Genomic DNA, 18904 nt, shown 5'->3' with positions numbered 1-18904 from the left:
ATTCTGGATAGGACACTTTTTTTGCATAGTGAATTTTCAACAGTAAATATAACCTTATGACAAAAAAAATGGATCACACTTCCATTTTTAATTGTGTTCTAGTAGAGACTGATTGCATTCCCTAAACATATGTTATCTCAATTGTTTGAAATTGAGATAAAGACAACATTTGTTAATAGATTATGAAGTAAAATTTTATTTCAGAATTGTTTTTTAAAACTCCAAATAAGTCATGGTTCAATTTGACCCGAGGGATACGAGACGGTCCCAAAAGTGAAGACAACACAAGAGTTATGGAGACTCAAATGAAGCTGGGAAGGATTAAACACAAGGTTTTTCCACCGTGGTAATCCACCGTGATAATTTTAAATGAAAATCGTAATTGTTATTGTCAACATTTTTATCGTGGTTTACCGTTGTACCGATATTCGTTACATCCCTATTATAATTTATTCAAAGGATGAGTGCAGGAACCCCAACTGATTGGTTTTGCATAGAAGAAACAAAGTTCCTTACAGATATTTAAAAAAAAATATGTTTCTTTGGGATATCATACGTTAGAGAGATTTCTTCAAAAGTCAGGGGGATATTTTGAAAAAAATACATGAATTTAGGCAATATGTTCATTTTTTATTTATTTATTCTCCTTATCATAGATGTAGCTAAGCACGTCCATCTTTCTATAGATTTATGCACTGAGTTCATTATTACTTCATAGTCTGTTTGTGCTATGGTATCTAAATTAGATGTTATTTGATGACCAAATATGTCAAATTAGATGAGAGCTTGAAAGTAAACAAGCATTTTACTTTATAAATACTACCAAACAGGCCGTTTAGATCTAACTAAGTGCTGGTATGAATGTGTTAAAAAAGAATTAAGAATAAAATTACACCGTCAGCAAAAAGAGCTATTCTTTGATCTCTGTTGCCGATTGTAATCCCTTGTATTTGCTTACTAGGTCGTATTGCTTTTGCTTCAATAGCTCAAGTTAACAGAAGTGGATAGAGGTGAACCTCGGAGGCAACCTATTGTAATATTGAAGGGTTCGGACACCACTTTATTTCTCATTACATCAGCTATAGGATTGAGAAGTAATATTTTGATCCAGTTGAGTAAAGTATTTCCCAAACCAAATCAAGCTATAATGTCAAAGATATAAGTCCGCTCAACCCTACTGGCCTTTGCTGCGTGAACCAAGAGAAGACCTGCGTCTTTTTCTTCTTTTTGGCAGTACAGTACATTGACAACGCGCCTTACATTATGGAATCCTTGCTTTTCCTTTACAAATCCCTTTTGGTCATCCCCTACAACACTTGGAAGCACACCCTCTATCCTTTTCGCCAAATTTTACTGAGGACTTTTTTATCAGTGTTTATTTAACTTATAGGTTGCATATTCTTACACCTAGTTTTAGGTTTACCTGGTTTTGGAAGCAGGATGATCAAGGCCTCCATCATTGAGGCAGAGAGGTAGCCATTAATGTAGGATTCTAGAAACATCCCACATAGCGTAGTTGCGCTCACATGGTCACTTTACGTCCCACCAACACCAGGCATGTGCGGAAGCAGCTGAACTTTGACATGGACATGAGGATTGGAATCCACTCGGGCTCTGTCCTGTGTGGGGTGCTGGGCCTGCAGAAATGGCAGTTTGACGTCTGGTCGTGGGATGTGGGCATTGCTAACATGCTGGAGGCTGGTGGCGTACCAGGGTGAGTGGATGGCTAGTACCAGCAACCAGCAGTAGTGTCTCTTTGATGCAACACATTTTATCTCTGCCCTGCCTACCCCATATTTTTACACATACCACTGTTGTCCCACTGAAATTATTCAAACTATTAATTTCTTCTTATGATATAGAAGTGTCTTTGTACATTCTATTCTCTCTTTTATCCAGCCGCATCCACATCTCAAGGGCAACTCTGGACTGCCTAGAAGGCACGTACAAGACAGAAGCTGGTCATGGTCGTGACAGGAGCGAATTTTTGCTCAAACACAACATCGACACTTTCCTCATCTGTCCTCAAGAGGAAAGGAAAGAAGTTGGCCGTGTTAACCCCCCTAAAGTCCAGAAAACTATTAGAACCTGGAACCCAGAGCTGCCCTTTGGGAACGTCATTGACATGAACAGTGTAGGTGTTTCCAAACAGCTTTTCTAATGTGCACTACGTACTTGATTGATCTCACACCATTGTACACTTTTCCTGCAGATCCTGGCCTCCTTCACGAACGGCTCGATGCCCAACATGCGTCAGTCCACCTCCAGGGAAATCAACAAACGCATCAGACACGCTATTGAGGTTCGAAGCAGTGAGCGAATGCACAGGAAGCATATCACTCCACTGACCCTGAAGTTCAAAGACACACACATTGAGGACAAGGTAAGCAGATATAGATGCTTGAAGGTAAAAAGTACATGCCAGAAAGTAAATAATGCTGATGGTTGGCTTGGTTTGTCTAGTTCTCCCAGATGAGAGATGAAATGTTCAACTCCAACCTGGTCTGCTCCTTCATCATGCTCCTCTTTCTCATGGCTGCCCAGGCCCTCATTCCTGCGCCCAGGTAGGGAGACATAGACAGGTTAACAACAGATGAGTTATGGACTGTAGCTTTAAATTCTTCATTAAAAAGTCCTAACGAATCTGTATTTATAGACACTAAACAATATCAAATTGAACTTTTTCTGACTGAAAATATCAATTTGAATGTTGATTTAACACCACTAAAGATGTACTGCACTGTTTGTCTGATTTGAACGCCACTATACACTACCAGTTAAAAGTTTGGGATCACTTTGAAATTTCCATTGCACTCCATTATAGACAGAACACCAACTGAGATCAGCTGCATTGTTTTGTTAACCAGGGCAGCAGTTTTCAGATCACATTACAGTGCCTATAGATAATCATCAAACCCTTTTGAAATAGTCACTTTTTTGTCTGACAGCCTGAATTCAAAACCAATTAAAAATTAATGTTCCAGCTTTCTTTACACATTCTGCATTACACCATTCAAGTAATATAAACATACATTAGTTCTGATACATAAGAAAATAAAATTAGAATAAAAAAGTTGGAAAAGTCATCAGTCCCATGATTTAATTACTTGGTAGAGCGTTCTTTTGCTTTAATTACCACCATCAGTCTGTTTGGATACGTCTCTATTAGCCTTGCACACCCAGATTGGGGAATATTTGCCCATTCTTCCTTGCAGAATTGTTTGAGTTCAAAGAAATTTCATGGTGACCTGCAATTGACTCCTGTCGTCAAGTTCAACCACAGATTTTAAATTGGATTTAGGTCAGGGCTCTGACTTGGCCACTCGAGGACATTCACCTTCTTATCCTTAAGCCACTGCATAGTGTTTTTGGCAGGGTGTTTGGGTCGTTGTCGTGCTGGAAGGTGAACTACCTGGCCATGTTCAGCTGTATGGCAGAGGGCCGGCCGCAGGTTTTCCTCAAGAATTTCAGTGTACTTGGCAGCATCCATTTTCTCTTCAATCCTGACCAATTGCCCAGTCCCTGCTGAAGAGATGCACCCCCACAACATAATACTGCCACCACCATGCTTCACAGTAGGTATGGTGTGCTTTGGGTGGTGTGCTGTGTTTGGTATTCGCCAAACATAATGCTTGCAGTTCAGTTCAAAAAGTTTAATCTTGGTCTTATCTGACCATAAAACCTTTTCAACATGGCATTTGAACCTTCCATATGTTTAATTGCAAAGCGCAAACAAGCCTCTGTGCGGCCCTTTTTCAGTAGAGGTTTCGTTCTTGCCACCCGGCCATACAGGCCAGCTTTGTGTGAAGCTTGTGGGATTGTTGTCACTTGCACAGACATAAAAACTGTAGGTCCTTCAAAGTTGCCATTGGCCTCTTGGTAGCTTCCATGATAAATGTCCCCCTGGCTCGGTCATCAAGTTTGGAGAGATGGTCCGATCTAGGCAAGGTGTTGGTGGTGCCATAAGCTTTCCACTTCTTAATAATGCTCTGAATGGTACTCAGAGGGATTGTTGAAGCCTTTGAAATCGTTTTGTACCCTTCTCCTAATTTGTGTCTTTCCACAACTTTATGCCGGAGCCCTTTTGAAAGCACCTTTCCAACCATGGTGTATTCTTTGCGTTGCCTTGCACTACTAGTAATGAAATCATCATGGAACAGCCGTTTTTTTTAGGAAGTAATCAAAATCACCACAATTGATGTCAGGTGGGCTGCAATTAGCATGGTGTGTAATCTGGAAATGAACTGGTCGTACCTGAGTACGTTTTTAATGATTAATCTAAGGGGCTGATCACTTACCCAAACCAGGTATTTTACTAATTACATTTAAATAATTGTTCAGAGTGTTTGAAAATGTTATTTTCACTTTGATGTTGAGCGTTTTAATGTGTAAATACATCTGGAAATAGTTAGATTTAATTTTTTTTTAATTTCCAGGGTGTAATGTGACAAAAAGTAAAATAATATTTATAGGGTATGATGATTTTCTAGTGGCACTGTATGTGTTTACATAATTGCAAAAGGGTTGTCCATTGTTAGTTTAGTAAACAGAAAATGCATTTGGAACATTGATGGATGAATGGTTGCTGAAAATGGGCGATGTAGATATTGCATTAAATACCAGCCACCCACTCAGATCAGCTGGTATTCTGTCTAAAATGGAGTGGTATGAAAAACTGCAAGTGACCAAAAATGTTTGACCGGTAGTGTGTGTAAAATTCATTTTTCTTCCTTTGGTGCCATCTGGAGGTAGTATCAAGAATTAAATGTGTACTTCTCCAGGTCATATGTCACACTCCTTTCATACAGTGGAGTAGCAATTTCACTCACTTGCTTTCTCTTCTACTTCCATTCCTCCCTCGTTCTTCCTCTGCAGGCTGTTCCCAGCCGTCCTCCAGTTTTCAGTCTTTCTGCTCGTCTACATGCTGCTGCTGCTGTTGGCCCTGGCTGAAGAGTTCAGGTGCACTCCTGCATGGCTGCAGCACTTCTGCTGCTGGATCCACGAGAACAACAGCGCCCGCAACCTCCTCACCCTAACCGCCATCGGCATCAACTTCGGCTTGGTCTCTACTGACATGGTGAGAGTCTAAACGGGACAGAGCCAGACTTCTATACATTGGTTGATGAATGAAGTTTATTTTCCCCGCTACAACTTTCCTTTTGATACTGCTGTACTGTTTTGCCTGCTCTTTAAAAGAGGTGGAGAGATTTCCACATAAAATTGTACTGTGCAAATTACATGAAGGAATTAAGTCCCCCTCCCCCCACCCCACCACACACCACCACCTTAAATGTTCATGCATAAAGGAGAAAGGTGTGTCTCCCCGCTGAAACGTACAATGTATTTAAGATGACAAGCAAACTACACTTCCAACTAAAAAAACAACTCAATTTTTATGTCTAAATAACAAGGGTGTGTCCGTTTCATTCTGAGAATCCTTCCGTCTTTTTTAAGTTAAGGTCAAAGGTTTTGAGTGACTTGTATACAGTAACGTGTGCTGTTTACCTGTGTCCAGGTGTGGTGCATTCTCACAGACACACAGGAGGCTGAGGTGATGGACAGAACCAACGCAGCCTCGTATCCCTTCACCATTTGCACTTACCCTGAGGTAAAGACAGCAGCAGTTTGCGTTGTCCACTGAACAACATATAACAACACTATCCGGTGACATTTGGAGTTATGTTAAATCACATTTTCTCAACTAAAAGTTTTCTCACCCAATTGCCGTTTTTTAACTTCAAGAAAATCAGCAAAATACATTCTCCTTCTTTGTTGCCTTTTCTTCACTCCCTCCGTCTCCTCAGGTCTTTGTATTGAGCGGTGTGATCGCCATGGTGACTTGTGCCGTGTTCCTGCATCTTAACTCTCTGCTCAAGCTGGCGGTGTTGCTGCTGGCTGTGGCCATCTACACCTACCTCATCCACCTGGCCTTCCTCACACTCACACGCCATGATATGCTGCACAGGTCGGTGAAAAATACACACCGGCCAGCTCAGGCTGTCACACAAGGACTTTTTAGAGAGTTTTTTTTTCTTTACATTTAATGGAATGTGTGTAATTGTTTTGCTTAGTTATTAAAGGTTTCAGTATTTCAGCCGTTGCAACTGTACTACTATTGCACTGAACACCTTTTACGTAATTTACATCTCTTTATTCCATCTCTCGTAATTCATTTCTGCACAGGTCTCACTATGTCAGGAGAAAAGGACTCTCCATCCTTCTCATGGCCATGTTCATTATTGCTGTCTTCTACAATGGACGACAGGTACTGTTAAACTCAGAGAAGTTTTCCCTGTGTTGATTATGTGGCGGTTTACAGTAGTTTAGTCATCCTTGCATTGTTTTTTTGTATTATTCAAATCAAATCTGTCAACTGCCAAACTGAGTAAATGTGTAAAGGTAAACGTCACTTACAGGCCTCTGTGCTTTACTTTCCAGTGGGAGGCCACTGCCAGACTCGACTTCCTATGGCGTCTGCAGGCCCAACAGGAAGTGGAGGACATGAGGGAATTGCGGGAACACAACGAGTGTCTATTATACAACATCCTGCCTGTGCATGTGGCGCACCATTTTCTGGACCGGAGCAAGAATGATGAGGTGCAAAAAAACGTTTTCTTCTCATATTACTTGGCTTTCGTTACCTTTTTCCAAAGAAGCACAAAAATACAGGGAGAATAATCCAAGTTTATTTGAAAATCCTTTTTATTTTAAATGCTGATTGGACTGTTTTAAATGTCTGAATATATTTGCTGTTACTCTGATGAAGACAATGTAGGTGATATATAATAATTCATAGACAGTATATAAACATGTTATATGGAAGGTTTTAACTGACTTAAATGTTATTTACTGGATGCCATCACACATTTGCACAGTTTATTGTAATTCATCAAAGTGCTTAACAATAGCCAGCGAGTTACTTGCATCGATAACTAAAATTCGTACTGAATAAATTACTCTACTGTATGTATGTCAGTCAAACAAAGAGATTTTTAGGATCAAAATGATACTATTTCCATTTCAGGAGCTTTACTCCCAGTCCTACGATGAAGTCGGTGTCATGTTTGCCTCCATCGCTGGGTTCAATGAGTACTTTGAGCAGAAAGAGATCAGACACGAAGGAGTGGACTGCCTGCGACTTCTAAATGAGATCATTGCTGGCTTTGATGAAGTGAGTATGGGACTGAGAATGAAAGTGTGCTAGGTACAGTAGATTCCAATGTTTTGTTTACTCATTATATACAAATCTGAATAAAGTGACATACTCACTTTAGCATGGTATTCATTTTAAAGGGTAAAGGGTAATTTATCCAACGCAGTATTGTATAGAAATGCAGTATATATCTGGGTACTGTCAATAACAGCAATAAAAACATATCATATTATCATACGTATTGTATTTCATCTTGCAAATATGTACAGATTTATCTGTGGTATATGTATGTGATGTTCCCCCTATTAGAAGAATTCTGTCTTCACCTGTCCTTTTAGGTGATAAGAATAAATAAGAATAAAACGGATTGTAGGATTTATTCAAGGACATGCTTTGGACAAATGCTGGCAGAACTCTCTGTATGAAATTGATGGCTCATCTGATCATTTGATCTCTTAAGTTGTTGGAGGAGTCGTACTTTCACTATGTGGAGAAGATCAAGACCATTGGGAGCTGCTACATGGCAGCCTCTGGCTTAGCTCCAGACAGACAGGTTGGACATCCTTATTAATAAATAAATAAATATATATATATATATATATATATATATATATATATATATATATATATATATATATATATATATATATATTATTGCACACTCCCCTCTCTCTCTCCCTGTATTTAACTATCCCTCTCTGTCTGTCTCTCTCAGGCATCTGTGGATGAATGGAATCACTTGAGTGAGCTGGTTTTGTTTGCGTTGGCAATGCAAGAGACCTTGAAAGAGATTAACAAGCTCTCTGCCAAAAACTTTCAGCTGCGTGTGGGTAAGTGGATAAATGGATTGCCTCCTAAATGCTTTAAACAATTGATGGTTGATATATAAACTGCTCTCAGCAGTGGTTTCTAGTGGCGTAGATTTAATACTAACTCCTTATTTGCCTAAAGTAAAGTGTCTGTGTTGCCCTGAAACAGGCATTGCCCACGGGCCGTTGGTCGCAGGCGTGATTGGTGCCACCAAGCCGCAGTATGACATCTGGGGGTCGACCGTGAACCTGGCCAGCCGCATGGACAGCACGGGTGTGAGCGGACGCATCCAGGTACCTGAGGCCACGCGCAGGGTCCTGGCAGAATGGGGTTTTGTCTTGGAGCTACGTGGAGAAATCTTTGTGAAGGGGGTGAGTAGCTGTTAATGTTAGTGGTTATCAGTAGTGGTCAGTTGTTTCAAGTATAGTGAAATGGAGGACCATTTGGTGTGGATCTGATTTTACTGGGTAGCCACGTAGTTAAGTTCAGGTTAGTCTTCCAATGCCAGATGTTCCTCCACAGCACTGCGTAGGAGGTTCTCGTGAGTACACATAGCATTCTGGGATGGGAGAAAAAACATGCTCTGGTTTATTGGCGTTTCTTTGAACTAATAGGCCTAACAATCGTCTTGGGTGGTGCTTAGCGTCGCACGGAGCCACGGTGACGCTGCAAAAATAGCCTCGGGAAGGACAGATAGTTTAGCTAGCTGTCTCAATTAACCCTGCAGAGATCTGAGGAGCAGTTAACCATGGTCCTCAGAAACCAACCGTCGTTTAAAATGCCAACGCAAAGAAAGCGGAAGGTACCGGACATTTGGCCGAAATGAAAGATATCCAGCAGAATTTCCAGCTGCACCTGAACAATCCCGGGAGTGGAATGTTGTAAATATGGACTAAGTTCAGGTTAATGTTCAGTGAAGTTCTTATTTACGGTAATGCAGAGAAGACATTGAATGACATTAAAACAGCTAATGTTCAGGCTCACAGGCTCAGAAAAACTACAACAGGACAAACAACAGGACAAATAAAACAAGAGGGACATCTACCGATTAAAAAAAAAACAACAGACAGATGAATGAGCTCAGGAAGGGGACATTAATGCATGAAATGTGTAGATATTAAAGCAGGTTAACCATATTTGTAAAGAGGTGTTGACAATGAAAAAAAACTGTGAGGGTGACTAAGAAAGGATTACCACACTTTGTGACTGCTGTTGTCATTGCAGGTGAGCGAGAGGCAGGGAAATGTCCGCACCTATTTCGTCAGCACCATGCGCAGCAAGAAGGGCAACGTTGGTCGCATGGGGGCGCGGACAGGTGGACGCATGACTCTCGCAGGAGTGGTGTTTGGTCTCGTCCAGGCCAAACAAAAGGAAAAGATGAGAGAGACTAATGGGGGGTTCGGTCTGACTCCGCTCACTCATCAATGCTGACGGGACTTTTGGGGTCAGATGGTGGAGGACACAGCACAGCCATATTGTTTCTACTGGTTTACAGTTTTGTTGTGTGTGTTTCATACTTTCATGCCATAATAACCAGATTAGCTTCACAGACAGAAGAGTGTGCAGCTGTTAGATACAGGACCTAAATCCTACAAGAGCCTTTGTTCCTGTGTCCTCCTCTGCTTTCCTGTCAAATACGTGGGAACATTTAGGGAAACTAATACATGGACAGGCTTTCTTCTATGATTCAAGATGGCATTCAGTGAGTCTGAACGCCATGTTGAGGGCACTGCTTTCTATTTTTGTTGCCATATCTACACAGTATAAGCAGTTGTAAGCATGTTGTGTTCATTTTGTACAAAACTAACAAAATCCAACGTTTTTTTTTGTTGCTGTTATTCCAGCAATATCTCAGACCTCTAAACCAAAATACCTCAAAACAACCAGCTCAACCTCTCATAGACTTTTTAATGGCCTATACAATGCTGACTAGTACTGTAATGTGCATTATTCATCAAAAGCAAAGGACACAGAAGGTTGTGTTTTGCGTGTAATAATGATGTAATAATATATTGTGTCAATGTCATCAATGTCATATAAAAACACTTTGTCACTGCAATTATGTTTTTTTTTAATGTTTTAACTGAAGGATGACAAGCGCATCTATGGGACAAAAAACATGCAAACACAGACACTCATATAGTATATAATACATATGAATGAATAATGATTGTGATCAAAATGTTTATACCTCAGTCAGTCTGGGCTGGACTTTTAAAAGAAGGCTGTGTTTTCTGTGTTTGGTGTTCTGGAAGTGAAATTCATTTTTTCAAGGTACAGTATGTTTGCTTTTTCATCGTTTTTACAAAAACTTTTATAGTCTACATTTTCTGCCAATAAAACAAGCAGTTGCAACAAATCTAAGTGGTTTTATTTCATTTTAATTGTGTATATGATTCATGCTGATTCATTCATCCCCAAAGATGTGCTTTTAAACACAAGTCTTTAGTTTTAGTTGTTGGGTCTGTCAGGTGTGTTTAAGTTACTTTCTGTAAATGTTAATGGACTGTTCTTATATAACACTTTTCTAGTCTCAAGACTACTCAAAGCGCTTTTATATATTACAGGATATAAATATTACATATTTGCACTTCGATGGCACAGCATCGAGGGCAACTCGGGGTTCAGTGTCTCACCCAAGGACACTTCAAACCACCAACCTTCCGATTAGCAGGCGACCCCTCTAGCATTGAGCCACGATATCAGAGTCAGAAATGTATATAATGCATATAAATGTCAAAAGCGGTTTCCTCCAGTAGAAGATGTGAAAGATAACATGTCAGCAGCAGCAGAACCAGAATGTGGATCCTTTCTGCTCCAGCCGAGATGATCAGCTGCATCAGACATCTGCCTGGCTGTCTTCACATTGCAGCTGAATGAAGAAACAAAAGCACAACACGCTTGGGTATGCTGCTCTAACACATCCAGCCACAACCACAGTAAGTATAGACCATATATTAAAAAAAGAAAGAAAAAAAAGCAAAGTGTGAAAATGTATTTTCTTGTAATTTAAAGGGATAGACCGCCATACTAAATTTTATATTATGGAGTTTTTTCCTATTTTGATTGGACTATAAACCAACTAGTATCTCATAAAATTTAACATGTGTCGATCTTTAAAGTGTTGTCTCAGCCTGCCCCACCCACGGTCTGCACAGCTGCCGCTGACCCTGCCGGACGATTTCTCTTGACTCGATTAGTTTTGGCTGCAACTCGCGCGGGTATTCTGTGGCCGGCTCCAAGATCGTCTATTGCAAAAGGTGTATCACACGGTAGTTGGAAAAATGGATTCGTGATTTTCTAAACTGTGATTTTCTATTTTCTTTAACTGTTCAGTTATATTTTCTGTAAATGTGGTTCTGTAAATACTCACACTACCAACAGGTAAGGGGAGAAATATGAAATCCACTTGCCATGTTTTAACAAAAGTATATTTATTGTCTAAAAACAATTAAAAAAAAAGATCATTTTGAAGTTCTGTAATACTGTTCGTGCTTTTTACATAACAGAGACCATCAACACATAGGCGTTAAATTGAAACACATTTACGTTTATGCAAGGTCTGTGGTCTAATTTAGGTGTTCTTTTTTGTTAAGCGTTTTTCAAGGTCCAACTTAGAAAGTTTATCCTTTCAAATCTCATGTCAAGTCAAGTTTGGAGTCTCAAGTCTTAAATCCAGTGATTCTACATTTTTTGTGACTCAAGTCTACAACTTGAGTAGTTAATGGATAGATAGGATAGGATGTGCAGGGTACAAATCCAAATCTGGGACTGAATCCTTAGGACCTGCCGCCCAAATGTAGGCCAACACCTTCACTTTGTAGAAATGCTGCTCCATCCATCTGGATAATTTACAACAGAGCTTTAGGTACTCGGGTTTTAGAAAACTCATTAAAGCCATGGTTAACTGTAAATGTTAAATGTTTCTAATTTAGAGAGCTGCTGGTGCTCATGTGTTGATGTTAGAGATGGTCCAATAGCTTTTGCTTCCCGATACCGATTCTGATACTTGGAGCATTGTTACTCACAGTGTGCTTACGCATACAAAAACAACCAAAACCAAAATATACACACTAATACATACACAATATTTACATAGCCTACTCTAAACAGAAACAATATAGAGGCATGAGTGCAATGAAGAGTTCAATAAAAAAATTAAATGTGGAGCATAGTGCAAAGGATACTGGGATAAATAGTATTATGTCATTATTTTAGCTACAATATGAATAGTATGAACAGTATGAACATTGTTCTGAAATCAGTCTGTCACAATGGAAATAGAACATAAATAAACTACTTTAACGATTTTCTTTAGGGCTTTATTACGTGTTATTGGATCAGTGCATAAACTCCAGTAGGCCTACTATCTTCCTGATACCGATACCAGCCTTTTGGGCAGCATCGGAGGCGATACCGGTATCGGAATATCTCTAGTTTTGGTATCAGGAAACAGAGATAGAGTGAGAGCTCTTCGCTCATGTCTTCTCTCTACAGGCACGCGGGCTTTGCTTCTCTGTGCGTGATTGTTGTGGCTCCTCGACAGCCGAAGAAAGTTCGAGTCACAGTTTGTTCATTTTATTTCGCTGTCATACTAAATAAGCATGGCGGACTCTCAAGACGACAAGCTGTACAAAGCGGAATATGCCAAAAGCGGTCGTGCATCGTGCAAGAAATGCAAAGAAAACATAGCGAAAGACTCGCTGAGAATGGCCATCATGGTGCAGGTAACGTAACGTTGGCGACGTCTGGAGGTAGTTCATCTGAAGAAACCTGCTCTGTTAGGTAGCCTACTACCAGCGTGCTATCTGTTGGCTTAAGTTAGGTGGTTTATTCGGAGAATGAAGTGAATATTAATAACCTGACGGGAATAAAAAAATACGTAGTTTATAGTGTGGTTTTTCATTTGTGTTAGGTTAGGCCCTCGTTAGCATTTTAATGGCTGACAATCCTGTTCACAAAGAGCCGCTGAGCCTTTCTTTATGTCGGGACTCTCTTAATGTTACAATTACGCATCATGCCGTTCATGAAAGCAATATTCACAGATACAACAGCTTCAGGTTGTGCTGAAGGACTACAACTAAACAAACAATGTCGAGTGAGCATCTTCGTCAGACAGCAAAATCACAACAACCTTATTACCACAATGCAGTCTGCCCGCTGCCCCGCAGAGATTGAATTAACTAAGAGGCTCAGAACCTTCTCCACGGCCTGTGGACCAGCTCCAGACGTTCAATCACTTGACGTTTCACTTTAAAAGCTAGTCAGGGGCCCAGGTTAATCACTTTATTGCTTATGACATTTATATAAATTGTCATGTTTATTGTGAAAAACAATTCAGAGAAGTACTAACTTCTTATTACATTATATACAAATAAATAATTGTGTATCCTTCCAAAACTCTACACAGAAAATATGCCACAAAAATGTAATTAACTAGAACAACTTTATCCAACCAGAATAAGTCAGTAACATGAAGGACATTATACAATTAAATATAACCAAAACATTATAACCAATAAAACAGACTCACTTCTTCTTGGGGACCCATTTTTATAGCAAATCACAGTGTACCTGAACGTCACTGACTATGCACACAAAGATCTTTGACTTTTGGTAAATTCTTTCTCAAGTAAGGTTCGACACTAAAGTTAGTTAGTTTGCTTTTATGAGAAAATGTGTTCGTCATTTAGGACTATAATACCATATACAAAATAAAGAATTTACCTCACAAGTCCAGGAATGTCCATGAAAAATGTCCCAATTAAAGTTTGACATATTCAGGTCTTTTCCACAGCTGGATCATCTCACATTTATGGCTGACGTTCGGATGCTCCCGTCCCATATCACCACTGGGTTACTTTAAACATGCTGTGTTTGTTATTTGTCCGGCAGTCACCTATGTTTGATGGGAAAGTCCCCCACTGGCACCACTTCTCTTGTTTCTGGCTGCGAGCAGCAGCTCAGTCCACGGCTGATATTGCAGGATATTCTGACCTCCGCTGGGATGACCAGGAGAAGGTGAAAAAGGCCATTGAAACTGGTGGTGTAACAGGAGGTTAGTATCCAACAAGTACTTCACTTAGTGTACGTGTTAATGGCTTGTTGAAATGTCACAGTTCCGCACATAACATGTACAAACTGTACACTCCCAGCGTGGCTGCGTAAAGTTAATTTCATGTTATCTCAGGTCTCTGGCCCGTAATGAGCAGCTCTCTTCATCTTTTCTTTTCAGGTTGGCAAACCGTGTTTTACATTTATACATAGAGGAACTATGTATTATTCAGTGTACTGTCAGTACATGACAAGCAGCAACTCAGAGCAATTGTTTTTGCCTTTTATTGCTGAAAAAACAGACTCAAAGAAAATAACTGAAACATCTCTGTATACTGTAGTATCTCACAGAGGTTTGACATATATTTGCTTCCTGGTCACCACATCTGATGCTTCCGCAATATCTATACATTTACTGCCTGTGATGTGATGTATCACTTGATTGCTTTTGGTTGGCTTGAAAATAAAAATTGGATGACTGACTTCTTGCAGGAAAAGGGGACCAGAAGAGCGGAGCTAAAGGAGAGAAGACGCTAAATGACTTTGCGGTTGAATATGCCAAATCGAACCGCAGCACATGCAAAGGCTGTGATCAGAAAATAGAAAAGGTTAGCTACCACATTTACTTGCACACATGTAAATAGTTTAAATGGAACACATGCTATCATTTTAATATAACATAAATATTAGATATCATGCATGAGTATTTGCTTTGTGTTATTGAGTCTGTGATCCTCTCCTTCAGGATCAGATCCGTGTATCCAAGAAAACTGTGGACCCAGAGAAGCCCCAGCTGGGTCTTATCGACCGCTGGTACCACACTGCGTGTTTTGTGAGCCGTAGGGAGGAGCTGGTTTTCAAGCCTGAATACAGCGCCGGCCAGCTGAAGGGTTTCAACGCACTACGGACAGAAGACAAGGAGGAACTTAAGAAGAGGCTCCCTGCTGTCAAAGCTGAAGGGTGAGACAAACAAGAGCAGATAGTATTTTGTGCAGGTTGTACTTTTAGGAGTTTGGAACATACAGTGTTCAGTGTTTGGGGATCTTAGCTCTGGTGCGCGTTTCGAACAGCCGCCCCCTCTCTATCATCCCCGCTGGCTGCATTTGAAGCCTCTCTGTCTCCCAGCGTCCTGCAGCACATGAAAATTGCCTTAAAGGTGTCCCTGAAAGCTGTCATCGTGTATGCATACAGGAAGGGGTTGACAGCAGAGTTGGCATGTGACAGGATGATGGCAGTGAGCAGCAGCTCCAGCGGCACAGGGCAGTGTGGGCAGAGCAGCAGGAAGCAGTTGAGGATGTGGAGCGGGATCCAGCAGATTGTGAAGAGGAACAGAACCAGAAAAAGTGAAGTGGCCGTCTTCATCTCTCTGCGCATGCTCACTGCAGCTCTCATCTGTTGCTCCCCTCTGCCACTTTGCTCGGATGCGATGCGCCTTACCTGCCGCTTGACCGTGACAAAAATTTGGGCATAGATGAGGAACATGATCACTAAGGGTGTCAGCACACAGACAAAGAAGTTGAAATAGACCATGTAGGTCATGTCCACCACCAAGACAAAGAAACAGTTGCCTAATTCAGGTGGTGTCTTATGCCAGCCCATCAGAGGCACAAGCCCAATGATAAAGGCCAGCAGCCACGTGGTCAGGATCACGAGCACGGCGTTGCGAGGCGTCATCAGGACCTGGTAGCGGAATGGCATGAAGATGGCCACGTATCGCTCCACAGCCACTGCCAGCAGGCTAAAGATGGAGCTCTGGGTGAACATTATTAAAACACTCAGCATGAGCAGACACAGGTAGAGGTTGTGACGTGGTAAACCAATGTCCGTCAGGATGGCACAGGGGATGGCAATCACGCCTACACAGATGTCAGCGACTGCGAGCGAGACCAGGAAGTAGTTGGTGACCGTATGTAATTTGCGGTTGAGGCCCACGGCAGCACAGACCAGGATATTGCCGGTTGTCGAGAGAAAGGCAATGACGAGTTCGGCTGCCATGTACGCCACATTAGGGGAAATCACCAGGTCAGCAGGCGGGGGTGAAGGAAGAGAGGAGGTGGTATTGGAGGAGGAAGAAGTTGAGTAGTCTTGTAAAGGCTGCAGGAAAGGAGAAGTGTAGAGGGTCAACAGTGCAGTGGTGTCCTCCATGGTTCTCCCTAAAGAAAGAAATGAGATCAAAGTTAGAAGTCAAGCTTAATTGCTCAATGGTTTGTTGAAGTATAAGAAAGCAGTAAAATTGCTCACCAATCTATATCCGTATAGTTCTTTTTAAAACAGTGTTATTACTCAAGAAGGGTATGACTCCCTCGTCGTTATTCTGACAGCAGCCATCCTGGTACAGCACACACATTAAAGAGCACATGCACATTTCTGTTTGAGCAAATCTGGAGGGCGCTTATATATAGACTTCCCTTCTCCCGGCTTGATATCTGTAGTTGACTAATAAGGAATGTTTGTCCTGTTTTATTTTTATTTTTTTTAATTTATTTTTTTTGCCCTCCAAAGTATCAGACAGAAACTGCTACCGGATGGTCATTAACTGATATGTGTGTGCTGCTGTGTTTTTGGTCTCATGGGGAGGCTAATGAATATGTCTTGTCAGGGCAGGATAGATGATATCAGCATTGACACTGGGATCGTGCACATTTACCTACACGTTGTGTGTGTGTGTGTGTGTGTGGGTGTGTGTGTGTGTGTGTGTGTGTGTGTTGGTGTGTGTGTGTGTGTGTGTGGTGTGTGTGTGTGTGTGTGTGTGTGTGTGTGTGTGTGTGTGTGTGTGTGTGGTGTGTGTGTGTGTGTGTGTGGTGTGTGTGTGTGTGTGGTGTGGGTGTGTTTGTGTGTGTTACTGATGGCCCAATGAATGAAGTGTCGACTGTTTGTTCCAAATCTCATTTTGTTCCAGTGTCCTTTTGGCCTAATTTAGGAAGTTAATTTGGATGTTTTTTCATTCTCTTTTTTTTTTTTAATTAAACAACAAAGTTTGTAAGAAAACTATTTTGAACTTGTTTTGCTCTCACCGCAGCGAAAGGCTGATGAGGTGGATGGACCATCAAAGAAACAGAAGAAGGAGGAAGAGGCGGATCAGAAGAAGCTGGAGGAGCATTTGAAGGTACCTTTTTTATCACTGAATTTTCTGTTTTGGAGTAAACATAACATTTACTTTGGTGGCCATGTTTTTACTGTGTGCTGTGTTTTATTCGTTCATCTGCAGAACCAAAGCCAGCTGATTTGGGGAGTCAAAGACAAGCTGAAGAAATTTTGTTCAATCAACGATATGAAGGAGCTGCTGATTGCAAATGGCCAGGATGTTCCTTCTGGAGAATCAAATGTAAGAGGGACTCATCTTTCTGAACTCCCATTGTATTCAAAATGAAGTGGCATTGAAAGAAATCCATGCTGTTGAAGGTACTGTTCCACGACCAACATGTATGTGTTCCTTAATTGACAGGTGGTGGACTGCCTGGCCGACGGCATGGCTTTTGGTGCTCTTGAGGCCTGCAAGGAGTGCACGGGCCAGCTGGTGTTTAAGGGCGATGCTTATTACTGTACGGGGGACATCTCAGCCTGGACAAAGTGTGTGTTCAAAACCACAACACCTATACGCAAAGACTGGGTCATACCCAAGGTATTTCACCTCATTTCAGGGCTCCGTTTGGTTGTTTTATAGGGTGGCAATTTCCATGCTAAATCGCCACCTGTAGCCTTGAGCAGTATTCATGTCATTGTAATGGAATTTAAAAATTGCATATAGCAGCGGAGATATGGTTGGATATATATATAGGTCTTGTTGATTATGTCCAGTCCACCATATGAAGTGTGTCCTTAAAGAGTGATGTAGATAACATTGCAAGGTTGGTAAAATATTAATACCGTCCATTCAAAGACCAAAAAATCGGCCACATATTCTTATCTCTCATAATTTACTATTTGGAATATTCTGTCTTTATCATTTTAGGAATTCCACGAAGTTCCCTTCTTGAAAAAATTCAAGTTTAAGCGACAGGACAGGGTTTACCCCAAGGAGGCTCCCACCCAAACCCTCATCGCAGCCAAAGCTAAGCCCATGGCGAGTGCATCCAGTGCACCGACTGAGCAACTGCCAGAGGGAGCACCTGCAGGTTAGTCAAGGCGGTGACATGCTGCAAATGTTTCCTATCTTCTCTGAATGCTGAGCTTGTGATTTAATTCAAGTCATGCATTTAGATCTAAATAAACAGAAAACACATTAAGACGCCATGGCCGCTGTTCAAACTGTTCAAATACTTCAATACAATGGTATTGTTTTAATGTTATAATTTTGTGATAACTGGGTTATTATCCCATAGATAAACCTCTTACTGGTATGAAACTCTTGACTGTGGGGAAGCTGACTAAGAACAAGGATGATGTGAAGGCGGCTGTAGAGGAGCTGGGTGGAAAGATTACCAGCACAGCCAATAAGGCCTCTCTCTGCCTCAGCACCAAGAGTGAGTAACCCTTCAGACAAATGTAGGATCGGCCGGTGAGTGCCCTCAATGTAACATTTCCAATCTGCTTCATCACACCTGCTTCCTCCTTGTGCTCTCACAGAGGAGGTGGAGAAGATGAGTAAGAAAATGGAAGAGGCAAGGGACGCTGGCGTGCGCGTGGTCTCCGAGGATTTCCTCACAGACATCAAGTCGTCTGGTAAAGCCCTCCAGGAACTGGTTTCCCTGCATGCCATTTCACCCTGGGGTGCAGAGGTCAAAGTCGAGGCTCCAGCTCCGTCTGCGGCCTCCAAATCTGGAGCGCTGGCTACCAAAAGCACAGGCAGGGTGAAGGAGGAAGGTAAAGGATATATGTTGCTGTCATTAATGCATGTGCTTATAGATGTTTGTCTAAGTGTTAGTTGATCTGAGTTTTTTTTTGGGG

The 18904-nt window shown here is 41.4% G+C and overlaps 3 protein-coding genes across 5 annotated transcripts in view; 2 read left to right on the top strand and 1 right to left on the bottom strand.

Annotated features, from left to right (window-relative positions):
- The window catches only part of si:dkey-206f10.1 (adenylate cyclase type 8), a 23839-nt gene extending 13849 nt beyond the window's left edge, over positions 1-9990 (top strand). For both annotated transcript variants that reach the window (XM_032542294.1, XM_032542295.1), the window contains exons 8-21: positions 1556-1714; positions 1900-2134; positions 2213-2383; positions 2464-2564; positions 4876-5077; positions 5516-5608; positions 5805-5965; positions 6184-6265; positions 6439-6597; positions 7025-7171; positions 7614-7706; positions 7869-7983; positions 8132-8334; positions 9188-9990. In XM_032542294.1, coding sequence (XP_032398185.1) covers positions 1556-1714; positions 1900-2134; positions 2213-2383; positions 2464-2564; positions 4876-5077; positions 5516-5608; positions 5805-5965; positions 6184-6265; positions 6439-6597; positions 7025-7171; positions 7614-7706; positions 7869-7983; positions 8132-8334; positions 9188-9394 — 2128 coding nt within the window. In that variant the 3' untranslated portion in view covers positions 9395-9990. The remainder of the gene's footprint in view (positions 1-1555; positions 1715-1899; positions 2135-2212; positions 2384-2463; positions 2565-4875; positions 5078-5515; positions 5609-5804; positions 5966-6183; positions 6266-6438; positions 6598-7024; positions 7172-7613; positions 7707-7868; positions 7984-8131; positions 8335-9187) is intronic.
- A 2435-nt stretch (positions 9991-12425) lies between these two features.
- parp1 (poly (ADP-ribose) polymerase 1) overlaps positions 12426-18904 on the top strand; it is an 11802-nt gene continuing 5323 nt past the window's right edge. For both annotated transcript variants that reach the window (XR_004336243.1, XM_032543316.1), the window contains exons 1-10: positions 12426-12690; positions 13859-14021; positions 14510-14625; positions 14763-14977; positions 17033-17123; positions 17226-17342; positions 17463-17639; positions 17970-18132; positions 18340-18480; positions 18584-18820. Coding sequence is in view for 1 of the 2 variants with exons in the window: in XM_032543316.1 (XP_032399207.1) it covers positions 12568-12690; positions 13859-14021; positions 14510-14625; positions 14763-14977; positions 17033-17123; positions 17226-17342; positions 17463-17639; positions 17970-18132; positions 18340-18480; positions 18584-18820 (1543 nt within the window). In the remaining variant the exon portion in view is untranslated. The remainder of the gene's footprint in view (positions 12691-13858; positions 14022-14509; positions 14626-14762; positions 14978-17032; positions 17124-17225; positions 17343-17462; positions 17640-17969; positions 18133-18339; positions 18481-18583; positions 18821-18904) is intronic.
- Positions 15062-16162, bottom strand: adorb1a (adenosine receptor B1a). Its single transcript, XM_032542958.1, has one exon. It carries the CDS (start codon positions 16160-16162, stop codon positions 15062-15064), a length of 1101 nt encoding a protein of 366 aa, XP_032398849.1.

This window comes from Etheostoma spectabile, chromosome 18, assembly GCF_008692095.1.
Source record: "Etheostoma spectabile isolate EspeVRDwgs_2016 chromosome 18, UIUC_Espe_1.0, whole genome shotgun sequence".
NCBI classification, from domain to species: Eukaryota; Metazoa; Chordata; class Actinopteri; order Perciformes; family Percidae; genus Etheostoma; species Etheostoma spectabile.
This window is presented reverse-complemented; position numbering and strand designations above follow the sequence as displayed.